The 27,426-nt window shown below is 31.4% G+C and overlaps 1 protein-coding gene and 1 non-coding gene across 11 annotated transcripts in view; one reads left to right on the forward strand and one right to left on the reverse strand.

Moving 5' to 3' along the window:
* The window catches only part of HERC4 (HECT and RLD domain containing E3 ubiquitin protein ligase 4), a 122,166-nt gene that overhangs the window by 18,110 nt on the left and 76,630 nt on the right, over positions 1–27,426 (forward strand). For 8 of the 10 annotated variants that reach the window (XM_025049384.1, XM_025049385.1, XM_025049383.1 and 5 more), the window contains 6 exons: positions 7,864–8,023; positions 11,292–11,381; positions 12,265–12,341; positions 15,230–15,451; positions 16,540–16,631; positions 24,563–24,693. In XM_025049384.1, the coding sequence (XP_024905152.1) occupies positions 7,864–8,023; positions 11,292–11,381; positions 12,265–12,341; positions 15,230–15,451; positions 16,540–16,631; positions 24,563–24,693 (772 nt within the window). The remainder of the gene's footprint in view (positions 1–7,863; positions 8,024–11,291; positions 11,382–12,264; positions 12,342–15,229; positions 15,452–16,539; positions 16,632–24,562; positions 24,694–27,426) is intronic. The other 2 variants (XM_015592221.2, XM_006915584.3) reach the window with 1 other exon arrangement.
* On the reverse strand, positions 13,004–13,107 carry LOC112482801. The gene has a single exon (XR_003047411.1). It is a non-coding gene; the product is annotated as a U6 spliceosomal RNA (small nuclear RNA).

Below are 27,426 nucleotides of genomic sequence, written 5' to 3' on the forward strand. Positions count from 1 at the left end.
ATGCCTATATAGAATGGTAATATATTGCCACTTGCTCTCTAAAAAGCTTTTTTTTTTTGGCGTATATTTTAAAGATTGTTTTGAAAAATGTGACTTTTGCCAATTTTGTATAAATGTATTTTTTTGCCATTTTTTTAACCCTTTGGCATGGAAACCCATGACTTTCTAGTGTGATTATGAACTAGAAACTTCTGAATTTCAAAATCGAGTTTATCTGTACTTATTCAGAATAAGTTAATTTTTTGTAGATTGCCTTTTTTGTTTAAAAATTTTTTTTCCATGTATAGTTGACATCCAATGTTTTAGTTTCAGGTGTATAACATAGTGGTTAGGCAATTACATACCTTATGAAGTGATCACCATGATAAGTAGTACCCATCTGGCTGGCATGTGGATTGCCTTTAAAACATAGATGGTAATATTTGGCTAACTTGACAGGAATGTTTTGAACTTGAAAATACTCGTTTGTGTATTCATTTGCTAGGGCAGTTATAACAAAGTACCAGAAACTGGGTGGCTTAAATAACAGAGATGTATTATAGCTCTGGAGGCTAGAAATTTAAGATTAAGGTGTCAACAGAGTTTGTTTGTTCCTTCTAAAGCCTATGAGGGAAAGATCTGTTCCAGGCCTCTCCTAGCTTCTTGTTTACTGGCAGTCTTAGGCATTCCTTCACATGGCATTGTCCTTTTTGCCTGTCTCAGACCAAATTACCCCTTTTATTAGGCCATGGTTTAGGTGCCTACCCTACTCCCATGTGACCTCATCTTAACTAATTACTTCCTCAAGGACACTATTTCCAAATATGGTCACATTCTCAGGTACTAGGGATTAGGAAGGACCTCAACATATGAACCTTGGGGGAACACAGTAACATCCAATAACAGTAAGATTTTGAGATCTGTGGATGACAAGATACAGAGTGATAATGTAATGTTTATATTTTTCTCAAGTAGCTGTTTTAGATTTTGAATAAGATGTAGCTTTTAAGAGATGCTAGTTGTGAATATGTTGCTAATGATGTTTTTATAGCATTACCTTTATACCCAAAGGACAAAACATTCTTTATTGTTAGTTTTCTTTGTTTATAGGGTTCTTAGAGCATATTGATAATGATGATTGTATCTTAATGTCAGGTTCAAACCATGGTTAGCAGAAGATTCCTGATAGACCATCTTGTATATTTTGTGATTGGTCGTCTGGGAAGAAGTATTTATGTGTGTACTATTATTAAATCCGCCTGGGTCATAGTCAGTACTCATGGGACTGCTGTTCATGATTATTCCTGGACATGTGCAGAACTGCAAAATATTTGAATCTCCTAATGTGCACATTCCCTGCTGATTCAACAAAGCAGTGCTCTGCCTTCTTGTTTAAGATCTCAAACTATGAGTGTCTTTTTGTGGTATATTTAGTGACACATTTTTTGCATTTTTTACTTTTTGTGGGTGGTTTCATTGTTTAAAATGGCCCCTGAGCCTAGTGCTAAAGTGCTGTTTAGTGTTCCTAAGCTCAAGAGGGCTGTGATGTGCCTTATAAGAAAATATAGTGACATGAGTTATAGTGCTATTGGCTATGGATTCAGTGTTAATGAATCAACAGTATATTAAGTTGTCTTAGAGACACACGAAATGTTATGTATTGATTAGTTGTTGAAAATATGGTGATCAGAGGCTTGTGGGAACCTAACACTATTTTTCCTTAGGGGCAGTGGTTCATTTATTTGCTAAGTAAGTGTTTGTGGTGATTTTATAGAAGATAACTATTGCAAATAACAATAATTGGTTGTAATCCCAACTAGACTAAAATAAAAATATTAAGATTATAAGTAGAAACAATGATGGGGTTTCTTAGAAGGTTCATATGTTGTGTTGTTTTGCATCATCTTTTAAAAAGGTATAAAAGAAGTCTGCAGTCACCATCTTTTAGCTTTTATTTCTCTCTTTTTGTAGCTTTCATTAACTACTGTTGAGAATGTAGAATTTTTCATTTTCTGTCCTTAATGGCAAAGAGAAGAAAATTGACAGAGGAAGATGTTCCACAATCATTAGAGAAATCAGAAAGTGAATGTAGATAGCACCACTATATGATGATGGCGAAATAGATCTTACAAAGTGAGCTCTTAAACAGTAAGTTTGGAGATGATAAGGCTACATGAATTTTCACAAATTCAAGAATTGAATATATTTCTTAGGTCCCAAAGGAAATAGGGAATTCTTATTCAGTTAGTTATTCAACAGGAAGGATTATATCTTGTAGCATTTTTACAACAAGAATCTGGACCTGTCCTGTATTGCAAAAAGGATGTGTAACATCTTATGATGTTTGCGCAGGAAAATTTATTTGATGCAATGTGTAGGTGAACAATTGCTCAAATCAGATGTGTATACAAAAGCAACTAGGAGGAAAAAGATGAAGTAGAGCTGAAAATCATCATTAGGTTGAACATTTTAATTTTTATAAATCTAAAGAAGACAGTATTTCGCATTTATGGAGTAAAGAAAATGGACTTTTTCTCAATAAAATGATGTCCCATCTGTTTTCAGAAATATTGCATTTTAACAATACAAGTGTAAGAAGCAGAAGCAATGATGAGCTAAGACTTTTTTAGACATGTATGTGGAATATATCTGCCATCAGTCTTTCCAAGATGGATATATTACATACATCTCTCTAGTTCTTTATGTTTTCTGTTTTTGCACCTGTCTCTGAAAAAATGTATTTTGTTTTCCCAGGGCAATCTCTTCCACTTATGTTTTCTTTGCCTTTTTGTGCCTCCCAGAACTAAATGTTCCTTTTTTCTTTCCTTGAAGAGGAGTATTGTGAACCATAAATACTGATACGAACAGTGTTACTTATCTCAAAATTTTTATATGAACATTTTGAAGCATAAAGAAAAGTTGAAAGAGTAGCACGATGACCAACAGTTAACATTTTGCCACATATTTCCATCTGTTTATTTGTATATTTTTAAAACAGATCGTTTATTTCTAGATTATAATCAAATGTAATGATTATATGCTGTTACTAAACCTTTAGCATCATACATTTGTAATTCCAACATCTTATAGCACCTATTTATCAAAGGAATCAATTTTTTTAATGGGCATGCTTAGCAAGTTTTTCTTTTTTTTTGTTCTTTTCTTTATATATCCATACTCATCCTAAATTATAGTGAATTTAATCCCCACTTATCCCTTCTTGTTTTTAATTGTGTTACTTGACCACAAAAGGCATGTGTAGCTTGGTAATTAAAACTTGAGTTACTATAGAACCTGGTACATAGTAAACATTCAATAAATGTTAGCTGTTCGGTTTGATATGAATACTATGTTCCTTTCTTTCTCACACAGGGCAGCATTGAGCCAGTCTTTCTAGTAATTTTTTTGTTTTGCTGAGTTCATTTATTCCTCTTTCATTCTTACTTATCATTGACTTTCTTTTCAGGCTATCTTGTTTCAAGCATTTAACCAGAATTTGACCTAAATGTGAAATGTCTCAATGTACCATTGATCTGACTTTCTAGCATAGTGGGAGGAAATGGTTGAGGCTATTCATTTTGAGCCATTTGGAAAAAATAAGTAATTTTTAATTATTATACAAAGAAGTTAACCAGTTTTGTGTATTTGTTTGAAAAGCCTGTATTAAATACTATTCCCCAGGCATACAATGGTGTTTGTTTCTTTAATAATGTATTTCTGTAATAGTTATTCATTCTCAAAATAGGTACCTCAATAATTTGATGAGGCTAAAACTCTGCAAGAACCAAAGTTATTTATCTTTAGTTATTACTATGTAGAAAAAAATTAAAGAGCTCAGGTTAGTTTTAAAGGGAAAACATTGATTTTAATACATTGCCTTATCTATTTTCTCTAATGTTCTATTTAATTCTTTAAATTAAATTTTATTTTTTATTTTGAATAGACAGTATATTCACATGATTCAAAAACCAAAATAATTTAAGTACACATTGAGAAGTTTTGCTCTTATTTGATCACCCTATTTCCCCCTCTACCCACAACCTCTATAGGTAACTGCGTTTATTATTTTTTTAAATCTTTCTAAAATTTCTTTATGTAGATGTAAACAAATATGAATATATATTCTTCCCTCTCCCTTTCACAAAAAGTAGCAAATCATGTGTACTGTTCTACATCTTGTTTTTTTCCTCTTTCGGTAATATACTCTTGAGATCTTTTTATATCGGCATGTAGAGTTTCTTCATTATTTTTTTGTGGAGCATAGTATTCCAATGTATAGATTGAAATCTTTATTGATGGATACTTGGAATATTCTCAGTCTTTTGTTGTTACATACAATCCTGGAAATATACATAAATACATACATGTTCACACACACATGCATTTGTACTCTACCCTCCTAGATTCTCTAGCTTGGACTTGTCTAGACAAAAGACAGATTGTCAGCAGAAAAACAAAAGTTTATTAACACATGTGTTGCACTTACATGTGGGAGCACTCAGTAATGAGTAACTCAAGGTGTGATAGAATATGTGCTTATGTAGCATCTTAAAAACAATAAAATTTTAGAGAAGTAACATTTTAGTTTCTGGGTTGGTAAAATGTAGAAAAGTAAGTATACAGGAGAACTAATGGAAGATAAGGGCTAGTAAGTAAAGTTTGTTTTGTAGGTTTCATTGCTGCCATCTCTGAGCTATTAAGGGTCTAGAGTTGTCTCTGGTGATTAACTTCTGTCCTTCCTGGTAGAGAAGGAAGTGGGGGACAGTTTTACAAATTTATGTCCTGCTTTTATGCAAATAGGGGAAGATCAGAGAGCTTTTCTTGTATCTCCTCCTTAATGGCCTTCAGCTCAAAATAATAATCTACTGCAGTGGCATATTTTGGGGTGGCATATACTATTACCTGTCAGCACTTAGGTGTATCTATAGGATAATTTCCTGGAAATGGAATTGCTAGGTCCAAAGGTGAATGTATATGTTTTGTTAGGTATTGACACATTCCTTTCCATAAAGGTGGTTCTATTTTATACTCCCACTGTCAGTATATGAGTGCTCTTTTCCCCAGCAGATGAAATCTCTTTAATGTCTCCAAAGTTTTGCCTTTTCCAGAATGTTATATAGTTAGAACCATGCAGTATGTAGCCTTTTCAGATTGGTATCTTTCACTTAGAAATATGTATTTGTTTCCTCCATGTCTTTTCATAACTTGATAGCTCATTTCTTTTTAGTGCTGAATAATATTCCATCATTTGAGTGTACTACAGTTTATCCACTTACTTACTGAAGAACATTTTGGTTGCTTCCAAGTTTTGGCAGTTTTGAATAAAGATGCTATAAATAATCACATGAAGGTTTTTGTGTGGATATAAGTTTTCAGCTCTTTTGGGTAAATATCAGGGAGTGCAATTTTTGGATTATGATAAGGGTATGTTTATTTTATAAGTAATTGCCAAACTGTCTCCTAAAGTGGCTGTACCATTTTGCATGCCCACCAGCAATGAGCGAGAGATCTGTAGCTCTAATTATTCGTCAGCATTTGGTGGTGTCATTGTTTTGGATTTGGGCCATTTTAATAGGTACATAGTGGTATCTCATTTTAATTTGCACTTCTCTCATGACATATGATGTAGACTATCCTTTTAGTTGCTTAACTTGCCGTCTGTGTATCTTCCTTGGCGAGGTGTCTGTTAGGTCTTTTGCCTGTTTTTTAATTGGATGGTTCATTTTCTTGTTGAATTTTAAGAGGGTTCTTTTTTTTTTATTTTTTTTATTTTGGATAACAGTCCTTTATTAGATGAGTCTTTTGCAATTTTTTTCTTGTAGCCTGTCTTCTTCTTTTGATAAATGTAAACTTTTATAATTGAAGGTTAACCCTATAGAAAAGTATACAAATCGAGTGTATGGCTTTATGAATTTTCAAAGGGAACATATTATTGGCTTCTCGATGTAGTTTGAATTTACATTTTTCTCATCAATGAAGTTGAGCATCTGTGATCAGAGGTCATTTCTATTTGTTTTTCTGTGAACTATTAGTTCAGATCTTTTACTCATTTTGCATTGAATTACTGCTTTTGTTCTAGTAAGTCTTTAAAATTTGGAGAGATTATTTCTTTGAGATATGAATAACATTTTCTCCCTGTTTTTGTCAGTCTTTCCATTTTGCTTTTAGTTAGTTAGTTTTACTATAACAAATTGAATTTTCTTAAATGGGTGCATGGAATCTCTTCCTCTTGCTTCAGCTCAGGACTTACCTTAAGTATCAGTGTCTTCTGGAATTCTTCCTGGTATCTTTGGAGGCTTTAATAAGTATCTCCTATTCCCATGTCCCTTTTGTATATTTTCATCTTAGCATTTAATCACAGTCCTTATCTCACCTGTTTTTCTATAGACTAAACTCTACAACTCTGTTTTAAACAATCATCTCTTTGTCTCTAGTGATTGGAGCACAAGAGAGATATACAGTAAATATTAGTGTTTGGTATGAATGATTGTTTCTTCTTTGTTTCTTGGATTTTTGCTGCCTTTGATTTTACAGCCATTGCTATAAAGTACTCTTTAATTGTTATTGTTTAACCATCCAGTCTTATTCATCCCTCTTGTCATCCTGTTATTTTCTGCTCTTTGCTAGTTTTCTTTGAGGATTGTTTTGGAGAGACATTGACTTATTCCTGGGGCCTCTGAGAGAGAACAGATCTTTTGTGTGTTTTATTTCTTCATAATTAAGATTTATGGGAATGTTTTGATGTAAACAGATGATGCCATATTTTTAAGTCTTTTTTCTCAATATTTTTGGTAGACAATGAGTTATAGCTTGTTTTCCTTTTTTTTGTTTTTGTATGTATCTGCAATACAATTTTATAAAATCACAAAAAGCGAGAGATTAGTACAATGAACTTCCACATACTGTTTAATAGTTTTGTGAATTAACTTACAGTACTTTAAGGTAAGTACTTAAAATATCATATCATTAGAGTTGTGCAGATTCCTAGAGGCTATTTTTAGGATTAACCTCCCACCTTAAAATGCAAGGTAGTAATCTAGATACATTTTGAATTTTTCTATACATTGAGATTTAAACATCCTTGATGCAATCTGTTTTATTATTAAATAGCTTGTACATTGAGCTGAAATATGCTTCTGAAGAAACCCTGATTGATTCAGTTTTAACAGCTTTTTGACATGAGGCTTTCAGTTTATTGAAGACAAATTATAGCTTCCTTTTTAAGCTAAAACAAAGTTAATTTTAAATGGCATCTTAAAAAAACTTGTACGAAGTAAAAAACTGAGACATTACATATCTTAAAGAGACTAAGGGAATAAGTTTACTTCATTGATATCTTTGATGTTAAAATAGCAGTCCGTAAACCTGTTATGGTCACATTGCCTTTCACTTCTCTCTTTGGCATATCCAGTAGATGCTTTATTTCTGAGCTCTGTAAAGAATTTGTTTCCTATTAGAAATTGCCAATTCAGATTATTTCATTAAGTTCAGAATCACTCCATAGTAGTATCTATATCTGTCAATTGTGATTTTATTAAAAAACAGAGCCCAGGTTATTTAAATGATCCCCTTTTCAGCTGGACTCTTTTATTGGTAATGGCTTTCAATGAAGAACACTTTGAGAGAATCTTTACAAACCCTTAACATCTTCCCACAGATGTTCAAGTCACTTAATATTCTGATTATGCCCTATGATATATATCTGTATTTATTACAATGAAAATTTTGCGTGGAACATACTGGTTAGATATTTCAGAATAACTGATGTTATACTTAGTCTGTTTCAGCATTTCCTTAGCTTTTTAATACAAGATGAAGATTGTGTTTTATTCTCATTGGGAGTTCAAAACTAGAATGTAATATCTCTCTCCTTGATTTCTGTAGAGCAGGTTGTTGCCCTGGATGCCCAAAATATCGTAGCTGTTTCATGTGGAGAAGCTCATACGTTAGCACTAAATGACAAGGGCCAGGTGTATGCTTGGGGTCTCGATTCTGATGGACAACTTGGCCTGCTAGGATCAGAGGAATGTATCAGAGTACCCAGGTAACAAAGGTGACCAAAAAGAGGTCTTTAATAATCTTTCATCATAAATTTGTTATCTAAATTATTCTGCTTACAGTGGGCGTACTTCTTTCCTTTGAGTTCTTAAGGAGTTTACTAGTTAGGTTCTTGCTTTTAATTTGGGTTGAATGCTTTTTTAAATATATATTTTATATTTCCCCCAAATCATGTTTGTAAAGAAAAGCGATGAGGAATATATATTTTACTATAAATTTTCTCTTACTAGCAGTTTTAAGTGTAAGATTAGACTAATTTAAACTATTAATTTTATCTTGAGTATCCCAGCTATTGACATATTTATCAAATATTGGTTGGCTGCATGTTTCCCTGTCTTGTTTTTTTAGTCTTTATTGTTTTTGACTGTAGAAGTTCCACATACTTAGTGTAAAAAGAATTCAGTCACTTTCCACTCTTTTACATAGCAATGCCTATGATTCAATTTATGTTAACCATTAAAATCATGGAATTATTTAAAAATAATGCTTTGTCAATGTTGAAGTCTTATAGATTTACACAGGACATAACCATTGTTTTAATAGTAAAAATTATAAGAGCATGAATATATCTAGGTAAAAATATAAAGATTTAAAGAAAAATGTCCAATTTCTTTTAGATACATAAATAATACACTAACTTATGCCTAGTTTTATAATTGTACAAATTCTTACCTCCTTAAACTCTTGTTCTTTCTTCCTAGTAATAGTTATAGGGACAAAAGAGAACTCTCCAGGGAACCAAGGAATTAAACTAATTTGAGATTTTTCGGGCAGCATGTTTTTAATACATTTAGATATTTTGTTTTTAATTTAAAATTGATAATGTTTGTTTTCATTTGAGAAATAGGATGTAACTACTAGGATAAAAAAACGGAGCACAGGAACTAATATATTTCAGGGCGAGAACTCTTATCACTGTTAGCAATGAGGGTTTTTTTAAACTAGGAATAGTAGCTAGTTCCTTTAGTAAGCCTATATAACCTTCTCTTATTAATGAAAAATTTGAAATATTTGTTTTATTTTAACATATTAAAAGTATTTCATTTTATTCTAGTAATGGATTGTCTGTTGAGACTTTTGGATATGTCACATTCACATATTATTATTGAACTTGTAACTAGATTCCACAAAACTCAACAAATTTCTCCTTTGTTTCTTTTGCAATAATAGTTAAATAATTGCTATTCCCATTGTGCTTTTAATGTCTGTTAATGATGGTGCTGGTGGGAGAAAAACTTTTTCCTTAAGTAAATTGAATTCCTTTAGTCATTTCAATTTTGATTTCTTTCAGAAGGTGGTAATTTGTAAACAAATGGTTATTGACTAGATAATACAGAGCATTCGTAGAAACATAGTAACCTCATGTTTGTCATGTCCTCTACTGCTTTTATTTCTTCTCACAAGTAATTGTTGTAGAGTGGAGTTTAAGATTTTAAAATTTTTGTGATTTTAGGATTAAAAAGGGACTTATATGTTGGACTTTCTAAGTTAACATTCTCAAAACCATTTTTCATGGCAGAGCTTTCTAATTTTCCTTATTTTTACTCCACCGGTCTCTTAATTCTCATACTTACATTTTTGTTGCTGTACACTTCTGGTATAAGAGATTTCAGTCGGTAATCTGTAGATGATTAGGAAATGGAAAAGAAAGGTAACTATAAAGAAAGAATTTTACTACATGACAATTTATTTGAAGGTGACCCAATAATAAATTATGTATTTGTGACTTTACTGTTTTATGAACCTGGATGGGAACCTGAAAGAGATCCTGTTTTTGTATTTGCTAAATATCTGTATTAACTTTAAGCTGTGTGTTAAGGAAGTTCTCCTATTCAGGCTTATCAGTTTTTCATGGGCTGATCTGATTTGTTGTGTCATATACATAGTATTTTCATGTCTTAAAGGGCGATTTAGTATTTCAGTAGAGATATATTTTATAAAAGACTGCCAGTGATTTTTTTCTTTTGAAATTTCAGTACCAAATCATTTTTTAGATTCGAGGCTTTTTCTAGATTCTTAGGTATGTCATCCAGCTTTGTAAATTCACATACATTTTGAATAAAACATGGATAGAAGACAAGAAGAGACTCAAATATATGTAAATAGATTTTTAAAAAATGAGTATGACTTTTGTGAGAGTGATCAGAAATGTGAAGCTTCACATTAGGCTATATTTTCTTGAGGACAAAATCCATTTTTATGCCAGTTGATAAGAATATGTAAATTAAGTGGCACTTTAAAATTAAAGAAGAATGTAAAATTAATAGTAAATAGATTATATTTGAAAGTCTTCCTAGTTTGATAATCTTTTCCTACTTCTGATTTCACTGTATTTTGAAATCACTATATCTTAGAGAAAATGAAATTATTTAATATCGGGTATCTGTAGACATGCATTAATGGCTAGTTATTTATAGGATATATGTTATACCTTTATTAAAAAAAAAATTAAGCCTAATTTTATTATCTTTTAGTTTAATGTAAATGGAAATACATACTTTTCCATGCAAACTTTAGAAAAACTATTGTTGGCAATAAAGTTGTCGTTCATCTTTTAAAGTTCTATTTGTTGTACATATGCAGTAAAAATGATGAAGAATAGTGTAATACGATCCTTGTGAGAAAGCTGTTTTTGCATTATAGAAATTACACATGCTTGAATTGTCACCTTGGTCAACAATAAAACTTATTTTCTTGATTTCACTCAGTTTTAAACATACATTACAATAGTTTTAATACTAAAGTCTCGAAGACTTTATAAATTCACTTATCCTTTAACAGTGTATTCATTACATACTTTTTTGCCAGGCACTATGGTAGATGCTAGGGAGTCCATGGATATAAAGCACATAGTCAGTCTACCTTCACAGAGCTTATTGTTAAACAGAGTACCCTCGTAATAAATGAATAAGTATGCCAGTAATTAATAGTGGTAAATGCTGCAAAGGAAAAATCACAGAATGTTATGAGAGTGTAGTGTTTTGAAATGTTTTATTTGGTCTTACAAATTGGACTTGATTAATTTCTGTTTCTGCATTGCCAATGTTTGATTTTGCTAATTGCAGAAAATTGGCATTTTGCTACCTTTTAAAATCTGAGGGTACATTGCATCCTGCTAACTTGTTGGATTCTACTAAATTGTAGCAGGTTTTATAGTTAAGAACATAAATCCACTAAATAAAAATATTTTTAATACAGTAATATGGAATTAGAGTAACTCTCCTTTCTCCTGCTCAAAATTTGATTTGCTGAAGCTGCCTCCCGAAAATCATGAGTATCGACACTCTGGTCAGAACTTGCTCCGGACTCTCATTTGGCAGAATCAGGTCAGGTGGCAGTATCAGGTAAAGGGAAATAAGAAACATATTATGTTTCCTTTCCACTTTTTTTTCTTGAAAACATTCATTCAGGAAAAATAGTAGAATGACCAAGTGAAGGAACTACTTAAGAAAAACATGGGATGGTTGATGCACAGTTACTTTTTTTTTAATTTTATAATTTTTAAAAATTTACTTTTAGAGTTATATTGCAGTTAAGGAAAAATCAAAAATGGGGGGGGGAAATATAAAAATATAAGGAAAAAATACAAGATGGCAGAAATGTGACTGAACCCATCAGTGATCATAATAAATGTGAAGTGATTAAATTTCTCTAGTAAGGAATTAAGTCAAATATCACTGATTTAGATGTAAAGTCAAAGGATAGCCCAAAAGGAATAGGTTTCATAATTTGTGAATTGATAGCACCACATGATAGGAATCCCTGTTTGTTCTTAAGGAACCTGATAGAGGGGAACATATATTAAACTAAGCCAAACACCAATTTTAGACAAAATTAGATCATGTACATTTGTTTTACAAATATATTGCAACGTTTTAAGCGTTAAGCTAAAGATTTTTTTAAAATTTTGATAATAAAAGAAAACATCTAAGTTGTAAAAGTACTCTGAGGGGGATTGGAGATGTGAGCATAATTTCTTTAAATGTTGCTGTTTCAAAGTGTTTTCTCATCACACTTCTTAATTTTTTTCATACCTAGATTTTGTTTGCTGACTTTAGCATAAATTTTTAGTAAATTGGGCGTGGATAAAAAAATAACACGAACTGCTAGGTTGGTAGGAAACTTTGCACATAATAGGTGGTCAATAAATAGCATATATCAGTAGCATTCAGGCTTTATTATATTAAATGGAATTAACTGATCCTGATCTCTCTCTTTATTTTCTAGAAATATTAAAAGTTTGTCAGATATCCAGATAGTACAGGTTGCTTGCGGTTACTATCATTCACTTGCACTTTCTAAAGGTAAGCATTGTTTTTTTCTTTTCCTTTTTTGGTTTTATTGGTACTTTAATTGAGCAGAAAGTCCTTTAACTTTATTCTTATTCAAGACTGTCTTAGTTTTTAATCCTTTTCATTTCCATATACATTTTAGAATTAGCTTGTCAGATTTCATAGACACACAAAGAAACTACTGGGATTTTGACTGGGATTGCATTGTCTCTATAAATCAGTTTGAAGAAAGTCCATACAATACACATCTTTAAGTTCTTGAACATGCTGTATTTCTCCATTTATTTTTTAATCTTAATTTTTCTAAGTATTTTGTTATTTTCAAACAAAGGAGAAGTCTTATACACCTTTACTATATTTCCTCCTAGGTATTTGGTATTTTTTGTTGTTATTGTGAATGGTGTCATTGTCAAATTGTTTATTGCCAAAATATAGACACGAAGTTGATTTTTGTGTCTAATTATTATTATTTTTTTACTTTTCATACATAACCTTTTAATTTCAGATACTTGTAGAATCACAGGAAGTTGAAAAAAGTAATAACAGACAGGTCCTATGTACCCTTCACTTAGTTCCCCACAGTGGTAACATCGTGTAAAACTAGAGTGGTACATGTGTTCTTGAAGGGCAGTAGCTCACTGAGTTTAACTTCCAAGGAAAAGATTCCATATTGAAAAGATATAGAACACTTCATGAATTTGGGTGTCATCCTTGCACAGTGGCCATTCTAATCTCTGTATCGTTCCAGTTTCAGCGTATGTGCTGCCAAAGTGAGCACTAATTGTTTCTTTACTCTGTTAAATGCTATTCTTTCATTGCCAGGGAATCTTATAACTTGCCCAGTCTCATTTGATCTCACAGATAAAATTCTTATGAATAAAAACAGAATAGGCCAAGATTCCTATTTATTAGCTTCGTTTGCTTTACTTTCTTATTCATTTAACTTTTTCATGACAGAGGCATAGGATCAGGAAAGTATTTTGTTAATTTGATTATTGGCATGTAGTTTTATGGGAGTATTGTGAGAACATGGGAGACAGTCATACTTGAGTTGAGGCTGAAGTAGAAACAAATCTGTTTCAAAGGGCCTTAAATGCTATATTGAGGGATTTACACTTCTGTAGGTAGTAGAGAAACTGGCATCCCTGTATTCTTTGTTGTAACTTTGCCAACTCTTTTATTTTGGTGGGTAGATCCAAGATAAATTTAAATCTAGTTTTTACTGACGAAGGCAGTTTTCTCTCTTGACTTGCAGGTATTCTTTTTTCTTGTTCAGCTGTATGCTTTAGTGCAGAATCTTACTCATTTAATGAAGTTTTTTTGATCATTTAATATGAACTAGGCACATTTGGGTGTACAATATGTAGTAGTAAGCAGTACACTACTAGCCTTTGTGGTGCACTCATACAAATAACACTAAGTACATACTTTGAAAAGACTGTACAGAAAAAATTGGGGATGTTTAGAACATGTAATGGAGACTGACTTTAATCTGGAAGATCAGAGAAGGCTTCCTGCTGGAAGAGAGTAGAAGTGAACTGGACAGAGATAAGGGGAAGGTTTAGGGTGAGAAATGGGCATTGGAGAATGTAAAGGAAGGTGAGTATGGCTAGAGTATAATGAGGGAAGAGACTGGTATGAAATGAGCTTAAGAAGAGGTCACAATCTTATAGCTCTTGTATTTACCCCAAGAGCAACAAGAAGCCACTGACATTTGAGTGAGCAACAGTATCAAATCTGCATTTTTATAGTATTTTTGTGTATGTACAAATGTCCGCTAGTATGTGCACAGAATAATTTTGCAAGTACATATCAGTAATTGGTGAGAGTAGTTCTCTTGGGAGAGGAACCAGAGATCTGATTTTGGAGGGAGACTTACTTTAAGTATATACTATTTTATAGTATGAATTTTTAAATATCAGTTATTAGCGCCATTTATTTAATAAAAATAAATAAAAAGTCTATGGGCATGCCACCCTGAATGTGCCCAATCTCGTCTGATCTCAGTAGCTAAGAAGGGTCAAGCCTGGTTAGTACTTGGATGGGAGACCATCTAGGAATACTGGGTGCTGTAGGTATTAAAAAAATAAAATAAAAATAAAAAGATGTCTAAAGTTGTGAAATGGCGGCAGTGGAGGAGCAAAAGTGACAAGCAAAACTATTATAGGAACCAGGTAACAAGGTGGGGAGTGGACCTATTGGCCATATTTTTCTTTAAAAAGAAAACTGTATATAACGATGATAGATAATAGATTGATACCAACTTCTATATATGGTAAGAAAGGAGAAGAGTATTAAGGATGACTCCCTGTGACTTCTGCTACTGAGTTAGTTACGATGTCATGTACTGAGATAGAGGACACTGGGAAGAGGTCCAGGTACATGAGGTAGAATTAGGGTCATGAATTGAGTTTGGGGTACACTAAGCTGGAAGTGCCTTGAAATATCCAAATGTAGATGTTAGGTAAAAAATTGGATACATGGGTTTGTTACTCAGAGAAGAGATCTGGGCTAGTGATAAAATTTTGAATGTGATCAGCTTATAATTGATAACTGAAACCTTGAGCTTAGATGGGTGCCTCTTAGGAGAAATCACAGAATAAAAGTGAGATCTGAGGAATATTAAAAAGAGACAGTCCTTTATGAGGAACATAAGAAAATGAGAATTTCCAGTTATGTGATTTGCCCATTCTTCAGTAAAGTCAATCAACTTAAAGTGTACTAAATGCAGAATGTTCTTCTACATAGTATTGTGTATCCATATAAGAAATAAACTGAATAAAGAGGTATATGTATTACTATCTGATGAGAGGAAGAATATCCCAAAATAACTGATGATCTTCAAATGAAACTTTGTGTGTGTGAGAAAAATCATTAATTTTTTGGTTTTTGTTTTACAGCAAGTGAAGTCTTCTGTTGGGGACAGAATAAATATGGCCAATTGGGTTTAGGCGTTGACTATAAAAAGCAAACTTCACCACAGCTGATTAAGTCTTTGCTTGGAATCCCTTTCATGCAAATTGCAGCAGGAGGAGCCCATAGTTTTGTACTCACTCTTTCTGGAGCTATCTTTGGATGGGGACGTAACAAATTTGGCCAACTAGGTCTGAATGATGAAAATGGTAGGTTCTCATTATGTATAGATAAATGTACTTTTTAAAAGAGATGATGTTTTGAGATGGTTCAGTGATTATGTCAGAAAGAAATGTACTCAAATTTTCCCTGTTAGGGAGGTTGGGATGAGAGGTAAATCAAAAAATTCCATTTGATAACATTTTTAGGGGATGGTAGAAGTCCTAAAATAATATTTTATCATAAACTATAGAAAGTATATCTGGACAAAAAATCTTTGCTGATATTCATTAAAAGCAAGTTGAAAAACATTACTTCAAATTGATAACCACGTTATTGGCCATCATTGGTGGAAAGATGCAATAAAATTATTCTGGGAAATAACATGAAGTGTTAATCTATTTGAGATTTCTAAAGAAATATTTAAATAATTGGAGTCATTAAATTAGTCTTCAGTTTGGGCTTCACTTTTAACATTGATAATAGAGTCTTGAAAATAAACACTTAGAATTAAAAAATTATAACTACTCAAAACAAGTTGGGATCTTGGAATCAATTTATCATAACTACATTAGGTCGAATGCCAATATTTGAAATACTGAAACTAATTTCATGAAGTTCAGCATAATTGTAGTGACTTAAATGGACAAAAGTGAGTTGTTGATCTAGTAACAACTGGCAATAATAAGCAAATAATACTTCCAGAAAGAATTTTAAAATATTTTGTTTTGCATAGGAAAAATATATCAGGTCATTATAACTCTTTTCTGCTAGAAAATAGCAGACAGTATAATTTTCAGATTTTCAAGTAGGATCCTGTGAGCTTTATCATGAGATGAATCTAGAGAATAAAGTGTATATGTTGAAGCAGTCAAATAGCTTTGAAATTCTTTGATTGCTGATTGGCATTTATGCAGTTTAACATGTAAATTACTCTTTTTAAATCTCTTCTTTATCACAGTACAATAGAAAGGCCTGGGAATACAACTTAGTAGCCTTATACTACAAAATCATTGAATTATGGTTAAAATTATTTTGCCATTACAGTCCACTGAGCTTGGGAAGCTGTAGAGGAAACACATTTTAGAAGAGTTTTAATTTAAAAAATACCATTAACGTCTCTTGTTGGAATTTTCAGATAGGTATGTTCCTAATTTACTAAAGTCACTAAGAACTCAGAAAATAGTTTATATTTGTTGTGGAGAAGATCATACTGCTGCACTAACCAAGGTATCGTATGCCTATAAAACTTCTTTATTATTATAATAGTTATTTCATAATTAGCAAATGTTTTTATGATATTTACATTAAAACTTGAGTGTTATTGGTGCTTAAAAATAATTTATCTTAGAAAAAAGACCTAGATTACTATTTGTTCTCAAAAACAATTTACCTTAATTTTCACATTTGTTTTATGTTATGAAATGTGAATTATAATCTACTGTTAAATGTGATGATTATATTATTGAGTGTCTCAGCTTCATGTGAAATACTGCTCAAATAATATTTTGAATGAAGTAATTCCTTTGAAGTTTGTCAGGCTTGCCATGCTGTGTGTATCAGTTCCACTTATATAGCATAGTTCTGCCTAATTTTAATTTAGTTCCCATTTGGCTTATAAATATTATATAACAAGTAATAGAGGAGACTGAATGAATTCCTCTATTATCCATAGACTAAGTATTATGGAATGGAAGCAGTTAGAATGAGCTTTTGTCACAAGCTTGTTAATGGCTTTAACTCTGACTTTTCTCTTTATTGGATATGTGCCAATTCAGTGTCATTACTTCTCTAGTGATTTGAAGTAAAATGAAAATAAAAACAACCTTTACTAGGAATATTATTTGTTATAGTCACGTTAACATAAAAAATGGTTAAGTTTTCATTGGCTAAATTAGAAATGAATTTTTTGTTTCTTTATCTTTTTTCATCCTACATTGTAGATTAAATTGGCAAGGAAAATTTAACTTCTAATCAGACTTTACAAAATTCTCCACACTCCCACGTTGGAATTTTAGGAAAAGAATTATTCTTGGTCATTATCAAATATTGTATACTCAAGATACTTTTAAAAATATGACCTCTTATAAAAGTTAATTTAAAAAATTTTATATTACTTTTTTATAAGGCAGTTCTGCTATACCTGCTGATCTTATTACTGTAGCTTATGGATTTTTATAATTCAAATTACAAATGTAATCACTAAAATCTTAGTGAATCTCGTTGGAAAGTTACAAATTTTAGTCATTCATTTCTGTCTTTGGTATTTGGAGGAAATAAGGCTATATTATTTCAACATTTTAAATTATTTCAACAAGTATTTTGCATAGTATCATTCTTTGGGGCTAACTTTGTGGTAGAAAGACTCATAATGTTAATGCTTTTCAAATTCACCCTTTCAAATAACCACTCATCTTATTTTCCCAGGATATATATCTATTTATATATATATTTATATTGAGTTTTTTTAAATGTTGATTTTATTAGACTTCTGTATTCCTCTCTCAAGAAAGTAGCTGGTGACGCTTGTTCAGTGGAATTTTTGTTACAATTTTTAATAAAATGATATAGTTTTAAATATCTCCAAAGTAAAATACTTTATTTTTCCTTGTTTTAATTTAGAATTTATATATGCCCATATCTATATATGTTTTGCTTTTCTGGAAGAATTTCTTGCAAATAAATTAAGATTGCTTTATGAAGCAGTTTCCTTGTATAAAATATACCTTAGGAAAATGACATTAGAAAAAATTTAAAAATACACTTTAAAGACAGTAGGTGGGAAGACACGCATGTTAATGGATATGAGGCACTACCATAACAATGCCAGATTTTTTCAAGTTTATTTACAAATTTATTACGCAGGTCACATATATGTATACCTTTTGATTTAGCAATCCTGTTTTTTAAGAGTCTATCACAAAGATATAAAATTACATATGGAAGAGACTATTTATTATGTCATTTTAATAGCAAAAGAATGGAAGAATTGTAATGTCCATTAGTAGCAGCCTAGTTGGATAAACTGTGGTAACTCCATGCAGTGGAATACCATGACCTATAAAACACAATGAGGAATATCACTATGTTATGCCATGGGATGATCTTTAGGATATAATGTTAAGTAAAAAGAGGAAGGCACAGAGTAGTTGCCTTTTGTATAAGAAGGGGTAAAATATGAACATATTACATATTATTTACATTTTTAAAGAGTTAATAGCTAGACTAAATGTACCTTGTCTTTTAGTCCTTACTTTGAAACCTAAAAACTATTATATAGAATAAAAAGCAAATGTATATATACACACATATATACAAACATATTTAAATATTTTTTAAAAATTGAAAAATTATAACTAGTAGCACAACTACAGAAAGAAGAATTCCTTTAGGTCATTATAAATTACAGTATTTTGTTGTATATCACTAGTGGGAAATAGCCTAAGAATAAATGATTCACAAAGAATTGTTAAACTGCATTCTGTAGTCTTATTGTTAGTAAAATTGTTAGTAGTATTTTTAATATCTTTTATGTAGAGAGTAGGATAAAACAAATGAATACTTATTTAACTGTTATTAGAAGCTGTGATTTTCAGCTTAAGTGAAAAGAGGTAAAAAGTAGTAGGAGTTAAATTAAAACCCTGTGGTTTTTACTTTGAATCACAAGTATCAGTATTAACTCTTATTTTTTTCCTTCTAAAAATATGGGTGTTTTTTTTTTCCTTTTGCTGTGACCACAGTATGGTTCTAGAAATAATTAACCTTGTACGGTCTGAAAGCAGTGAACATCCCTTGATTGTTGTAGACTTTATACTAAAAGGAACCAAAGTTTTTGAATAAGAATAGCTTTGGTCATTGTATGTTACAAAGACTCAAAGACTACTAAGGTCATTTCAGAAGGACAGCTTGAAGGTGCTTTCATTGGTTTACAGAAAGAAATAATGACTGAAGTAAGTGGAAATATACAAAATATATAAAAACCCATGACTTCATAATGATAATCTTCCTCAAATTAATAAAAAGCAAACTTCATTGCTTATCTTTGGAGGTTGCTAGGACAACAACTCATTTTTCTAAAAATTAGTAAAAAAGAATCTTTTCTCTTGCCTCTTATTTACAAATTGTTTTTCAGAATAACTTAATAGTTGAGTTAAATTCTCTATAGAAGAATTCCAACTAATAAATCAAGAAGAAATAATCAGAGTAAAAATCTCCATTTTATACTCCTTAATGAATAATGAATTTAGATAAAGATCACCATCATTAATCTTAATAGGGATGGATTAGGCTAAAACACATTGACCTAATTTTTTTTTTAAAATAAATTATAGTCCACATGCAATTAAAACATTTTTTTATTTTGACCTACTTATTTTTAACATCACCATCCAGGCATATGCTCTCTGACATAATGTAATAAATTAATCAGGAAAATTTAAACATGACTTCAATATTAGATGATATTAAGAAATTAATAGTAAAAGGGGTTAATTCATCAAGAAGATATACCTATTTCACACCCAACATATGTTTAGGAACACTAAAATATATTAAGCAAATATTAACAGATCTTAAGGCAGAAATAGATAAAAACAAAAGTAGAGGACTTCGGTACCCTACTTTTAACAATAAATAGATCATCCAGCTAGAAAATCAATAAGGAAATATTGGGCTCAAATGACACTTTATATCAAGAGGACCTAACAGACTATACACAACATTCCATCCAGGAGCAGCAGAATACACATCTTTCTCAAGCACACAATGGAACATTCTACAGGAGAGATCATATGTTAAGTCACAACACAAGTCTTAACAAATTTAAGACATTTAAAATCATTTCAGGCGTCTTTTCTAACCAAAATGGCATGAAACTAACAATTGAGAACAGGAGGAAAACTGGAACATTCCCAGTATGTGGAAATTAAAAAGCACACTCCTGAGTAATCAGTGGGTCAAAGAAGTAAAAGGGAAATCAAAAAATATTTTGACTAAAGAAAATGGAGGAGGGAGGGAGACAGGGTAAAAGGGGTCTAATATGTGGTGACAGAACTCTAACTATGGGAGGTGAACACAATGTAAATATATATATGCCTTACTGTTAAAATGTACAGCTGAAACATACTGGATTTTATTAACCAATGTCACCATAAAAAATAAAACAAACAAATGAAAATAGAGACTAGAAAAACATTAGAAAAGACTAATAAAACTAAAAACTTTTTCTGAAAAGTAAAAAAATTAACTAGAATAAGGAAAAAAAAGTTGAAATTAGAAATGAAGAGGAGATATTATAACTGATACTGTAAAACTATAAAGACTCATAAGAGGCTACTATGAACAGTAATATGGCAACAAATTGGATAACCTAGATGAAATGGATAAATTTCTGGAAACACAAACTACCAAGACCAAATTATGAGAAAATAGAAAATCTGAACTGACCTTTAACTCATAAGAAGATGGAATCAGTAATCAAAAATCTCCCAACAAAGAAAAGCCCAGGACAAGATGGCTTCACGGTGAATTCTACCATTAAAAAACCACCAATTAATCTCAAATTCTTCCAAAAAATAGAAAAAGGCTTCTAAACTCATTTTATGAGGCCAACATTAGCCTGATACCAAAGCCACACAAAGACGCTGCAAGAAAAGAGTGGGCATAGATGTAAAACTTCTCACAAAATACTAGCAAATCAAATTTAACAGCACATTAAAATGGTCATATACTGTGATCAACTGTGATTTGTTCCTGGGATGCAAGGATGCAAATCAGTCTGCAAATCAATCAGCGTGATGCACCATATTAACTGAATGAAGGGTAAAAATTATATGATAAATTCTCAACAATTTTGGTGTGGAAGGAACGCACTTCAACATGATAAAGGACATATATGACAAGCTCACAACTAATAGCATCATACTTAGTAGTGAGAAGTCAAAAGCTCTCCCTCTAATATCAAGAATAAAATGAGGATGCCCACTCTCACCTCTTCTATTTAGGAGAATAGTGGAAGTCCTAGCCAAAGCAGTTAGGCAAGAAAAAGTAACAAAAGACTTCTAAGTTAGAAAGACTAAGGTTTTCCCTGTTCGTAGGTGACATGTATAGAAAAGTCGAAAGACTTCACCAAAAATTTGTTAAAACTAAAAAATGAATTCGGTAAAGTTGCAGGATATAAAATCAATACACAAAAGTCAATTGTATTTCTCTACACTAAGAACAAACTATCTGAAAGAAATTAGGAAAGCAATCTCATTCACAGTAGCATGAAAAACAATAAAATAGGAATAAGTTTAACTAAGGAGGTGGAAAACCTGTATACTGAAAACTGTATAAGACATCAACATAAATTGAAGAAGCTACAAATAAATGCAAAGATATTGATGTTTTTGTATTGGAAGAATTAATGTTGTTACTTTGTCCATAGTAAAACTGATCTAAAGAATCAGTGCAGTCATTATCAAAATTCCAATGGCATTTTCATAGAAATAGAACAGACAATTCTAAAATTCGTGTGGAACCACAAATGATCAAAATAGCCAAAGCGATCTGAGAAGGAAAAACAAAGCTGTTGACATCACACTTTGTAGTTTCAAATTATATTGCAAAGCTAGTAATCAAAACAGAATAGGACTGGTATAAAAAACATAGACCAAACAGAATAGATAGCCCAGAAATAAACCCACATATATATGGTCAACTAATCGTTGAGAAAGCACCAAGAACACACAGTGGGAAAGGATAATCTCTATGATAAATGATGCTGCCAAAACTAGATGTCTACATGCAGAAGAATGAAATTGGATCCCTATCTTGTACAACTCAAAATGTAACAAAATAGATTAAAGACTTAAATGTAACACCGGAAACTAAAACTAGAAGAAAACACAGGAAATCTCTTAGATATTAGTCTTGGTGATCTTTTTATGTATATAACACCAAAAGCACAGACTACAACAGCAAAAATAAGTGGGACTACATCAAACTAAAAAAGCTGCTCAGCAAAGGAAACGGTCAACAAAATGAAAAAGCAATTGGAATGGGAGAAAATATTCGTAAATCATATATCTGATAAGGGTTAATATTAAATATATGTAAGGAACTCATTTAACTCTGTTTAAAAAATAATTTAAAAACATGCACAAGATCTGAATAGACATTTTCCCAAACAAGATATACGGATGGCCAACAAGTACAGGAAAAGGTTTTCAATATCAACATCATAGTCATCAGAGAAATGCAAATCAAAACCACAGTGAGATGTTAACCTCGATTTGTTAGGATGGCAATTATCCAAAAAAAAAAAAAAAAAGGGCAAGTATTGGTAAGGACATGGGGAAAATCAGAACCATTGTACATTGTTGGTTGAAATGTAAATTGGCACAGCCATTAGGGAAAACAATATGGAAGTTCTTCAGAAAATTACAAATAGAACTACTTTATGACCCAGCAATCTCACCTCTGAGTATATATTTAAAGGAAATGAAAACAGGATCTTGAAGAGTTGACTCCACTCCTATATTAATTGTGATAAACATTGGCAGTGTTTTTCACAACAGCCAAGATATGGAAACAACCTGTGTCCATTGCCAGATGACTGGATAAAGAAAACACATACACAGTGAAATATTCAGCCATAAAAAAGAGAGAAATCCTTCCATTTGCAACAACATAGATGAACTTGGCAGGCAGTATGGTAATTGAAATAAGCCATACAGAGAAAGACAGTGCTATATGATATCATTTCTATTGGAATCTTTAAAAAAAGTCAAAATCATAGAAATAGTAGAATGATGATTGCCAGAGGCTAGTGTTGGGAAAATGGGCAGATGTTGGTCAAAGGATACACACTTTGTATTACAAAATGAATCAGTTCAGAGGATCCATTGTACAGCATGATGATTATGGTTAATACTATGTTGTATACTCGAAATTTGCTGAGAGTAGATCGATTTTTCTCTCTCTCACATACACACACACCCCCCCACCAAGTATGTGAGGTGATGGATATGTTAATTAACTTGATTGTGGTAATTATTTCACAGTGTTTACATATGTCAAATCACATTGTACATTTAAAAATATATACAATTATTTTTGCTAATTCAGTTATACCTAAATAAAACTGGATGATACCAATTACAAAAATCATAAAAATTTATACCATTGCTGTTTCTAGCCAAAAAAAGGAAATTAACATTAACTTTGTAAATGCAATTAATAATATTGTAGTATGTAGTTTTACCTGTTAGAGGTATAAGCCATTGAAGATATATAGGTGAAATGGTTTGATGACCACAGTTTGCTTTAAAGTACTCCAGTACTTTTTTTTTACTTTAAAATACTCTGAAAAATAAGTGGGAGGGGCATCTGTGAAACAAGTTACCTAGCTTTTGCCAGTTGTTGAAACTGAGCGATGTTTATATGATGATTCATATCTATTTTTTGTCCTTAATTTTGTATATTTGTTTGCAAGTTTCCATAAAAAGTTTTTTAAAAAACCAATTTTCTTACATAGCAATGTGTATAAATACTTACGCTATTAAATGATAAAAGCAGGATATAAAATTGTATATATAGCTATAACTATGAAAAAAACAAATTGAAAAATACTAATTGTGCTCATGTTAAGCTGTCATGAGAATACTTTTTTATACACATAATCTAATCTAGTTATGTATTTTTATAATAAATATTTTAAAGACTATCATATGCTCAAAATAGCTATATATGTGCACTTTGATTACATGAAATCTTTTGGCAGAGCTTTGATGTTAAAAGTATAACTAGTTTGAAAACTGAAGATGGTACCATTTAATGGTTTTGTGAAATTTTATAGGTGTGTACTTAGGATTCAATAAGAATATAATGATAGTGAAAGGCAATGTAAAATAATTATTAGTATCTCTTTAATGAAGACTTCAATCAAATATAATGACAGTAACATAATTAAATACTTTAAAAATATGTGAAAACATTTAGCCATTAACCTGGAACTCTCTTCATTTTAACATATTTTACCTTGAAAAGTCAGATATCATCTGTTAAATTGTGAAAATAATAAAAGACAAACTGACTCCATATTAAAGATTAACTTATTTTCTTGAAAATTATTTTCTTGTATCAGACCTTCTAATGATAAAGGGTTTTGTCTTTTTTAGGAAGGTGGAGTGTTTACTTTTGGAGCTGGAGGGTATGGTCAGTTGGGTCATAACTCTACCAGTCATGAAATAAACCCAAGGAAAGTGTTTGAACTTATGGGGAGCATTGTCACTCAAATTGCTTGTGGAAGGTAAGCTATTATATAAGAATATCTTGGTCTCTAGAACAGCTATTTAGGGAGTTCTTTTTTTAAGAGTCTAGAGGTGTGTTTTTGTTTTTGTTTTTTTGACACCTGTTATGCCATAAATTCATAGGGAACAGAGTCTAGCAGCTCAGGCTCCTTTCTTTTGGTTCTTACGAAGTGTGCTTTTCAGGGTGGAGTAAGCTGGTGCTTCAGTCGAACCCAAGTATACTTGTGGCTTCCCTTTCCTTCTGATTATTTTCTTTCACATGTTTTGGGAGCTATCTCGGCTCATAGAGTACTTTATATGCTTTATACATACATTAATTCCCTTGGCAATAAGAATCTTGCCCTTGTTTGTTTATAACAATATCAACAGCATGCTGGGTAACATTGTAGACTCTTCCACTTTTGCTGTGGTTAATGTTTGTGGGGCATTCCTTTTTGAACAGTGCCCATTGTTTTGATGTCTACAATATCACCTTTCTTGTAGATTGGTATGTATGTGGCCAAAAGAAAAACTTCATATTTTCTAAAAGACCTAGAGAACATATAGGAGTATGTTCTTTCCCTTTGTGTTGGTCATTTTTGCAAAGTAGTGGAAGATGGCAGTTCCAGCTGAAAGTAAGGATTTTGTTAAATGAACTGTTTAGGAATCTAGTAATCTATGAAAAAAATTCTCCCCTAAATGCTTAATTTGCTGCTGAAGAGCTATAATAACAGGAGAACTATCTTTTATACTGATTATTTCACCTTTCCTAATCAGGCAAGATATTAATAATGTAAAGAAGATATTAATAAAGTATATTTAATGTTGCTATTGTATATAGCATCACACTCGAAGGGAAACTATAGATCCATCTTTTCTTTTCCTCCACCTTTTTTTTTTTTTTTTTTTAAAGAATGAGGGAATCGACCAGTTAATTAACACGTTAAGATTAGTCAGTGGTCAAAGTTAAAATGCGGATCTCCTGATTCCCAGTTTTGGGGAGTAAATAGAAAATTGAGCTTCACCTTTGGATTAAATTTGATAGACCCTAAGAGGCAAAATGTATTTTGACTAGTTAACTCAATTTTGATTTAGCTTTATCTTTTTTTACTTAGTTTGTATCCTTAAACAACATAGTTTAGCTTTACCAGCTGTTAACTTCAAATACATGGAATCACACTATAGGTAGCCTTTGGTGACTTTTTCAATTTAACATTATGCTTACATGATTATCCACATGTATATAGCTATGGTTCTTCATCATTAGGTCTTGTTTTATTTAATTGTATGCATATATAATTATTTACTCATTCTGAGAGGCATTTGAGTGTTTTCAAATTTTGGCAATTGTAAATGTTGCTTTGAACATTTATTATATGATATATATAAGCCTTCATATTTCTGAAGTATACACCTAGAATAGAATTACTAGGCATTATAGAGGATACTTAACTTAAATCTTGTGAGTTGATGTCACCCTATTTACCAAAATGGTTATACTAATTTACATTCCCATTAGTATCTATCTATGATAATTCCTTGCACACTATCCCTTTCTTTGTCACCATTTGGTATTGTCAGATTTTTAAATTTTGGCTAATCACTTGGATATGTAGTTTTACTTAATCGTGATTTTAATTTACATTTTCATGATTTGATAGTGATTTCATTGAATTTGTAGATCACTTTAGGAAGTATTGACATCTTAACAATATTAAATTTTCCACCATGTATATGGATGTCTTTTCATCTATATCTTATTTCTTTCAGTAATATCTTGTAGTTTTCATTGTTTTTTACCTTTTTGCTTATGTTAATTCTTAAGTATTTTATCCTTTTTGATATTATTGTAAATGGCATTGCTTTCTTAATTTCTTTTTGTATTCAATATAGTGTATGGAAGCGCAACTGAATTTTGTATGTTGATTTTGTATCCTGCTGCTTTGGTGAATTTTTTTATTCGTTCTAATTGTGTGTGTGTGTGTGTGTGTGTGTGTGTAATCTTTAGTTTTCTACATATAAGATAGTATAATCTGTATCCAGAGATAATTTTACTTACTCCTTTCTGATTTAGACTCCTTTTATTTCCTTTTCTTGCCTAATTGCCCTAGCTAGTACTTCCAGTACCAAGTTTAATAGAAGTGATGTAAGTAGGCATTTTTGCCTTGTTCTTGATCCTAGGGAAAAAAACTTTCAGTCTTTAGTTACCAAGTGTGATGTTTACTGTGAATTTTTTATATATGGCTTTTATTATGATCAGATAGTTTCCGTCTATTCCTACTTTGAGGGCTTTGATCATGAAAGGGTGTTGACTTTTGTGAATTTTTTTCTCCATGAGTTAAGGTGATCATGAATTTTTTTTTCTTTATTCTGATAATGTTGTATATTACATTGATCGATTTGTGTATGTTGAACCATCCTTGCATTCCAGGAATAAATTCCACTTGGTTATGCTACTGAATTCAGTTTGCTAGTGTTCTATTGAGAATATTTGCATCAATGTCTATAAGGGTTAATGGTCTGTAGTGTTCTTGCAGTGTGCTTGTCTGGCATTGATATCAGAACAGTGCTGGCCTCAGAGAGGTATAAAATTTACACTCTTCAGTTTTTCGGAAAAGTGAAGAGAATTGGTGTTAGTTCTTTAAATGTTTAGTAGAATTCACCAATGAAGCCATCTGGTCCAGGGCTTTTCTTTGCTGGGAGATTTTTGATTATTGATTCAATATCCTTCCTAGTTATAGGTCTATTCTGGT

Source organism: Pteropus alecto, unplaced genomic scaffold (assembly GCF_000325575.1).
Source record: "Pteropus alecto unplaced genomic scaffold, ASM32557v1 scaffold155, whole genome shotgun sequence".
Taxonomy (NCBI): Eukaryota; Metazoa; Chordata; class Mammalia; order Chiroptera; family Pteropodidae; genus Pteropus; species Pteropus alecto.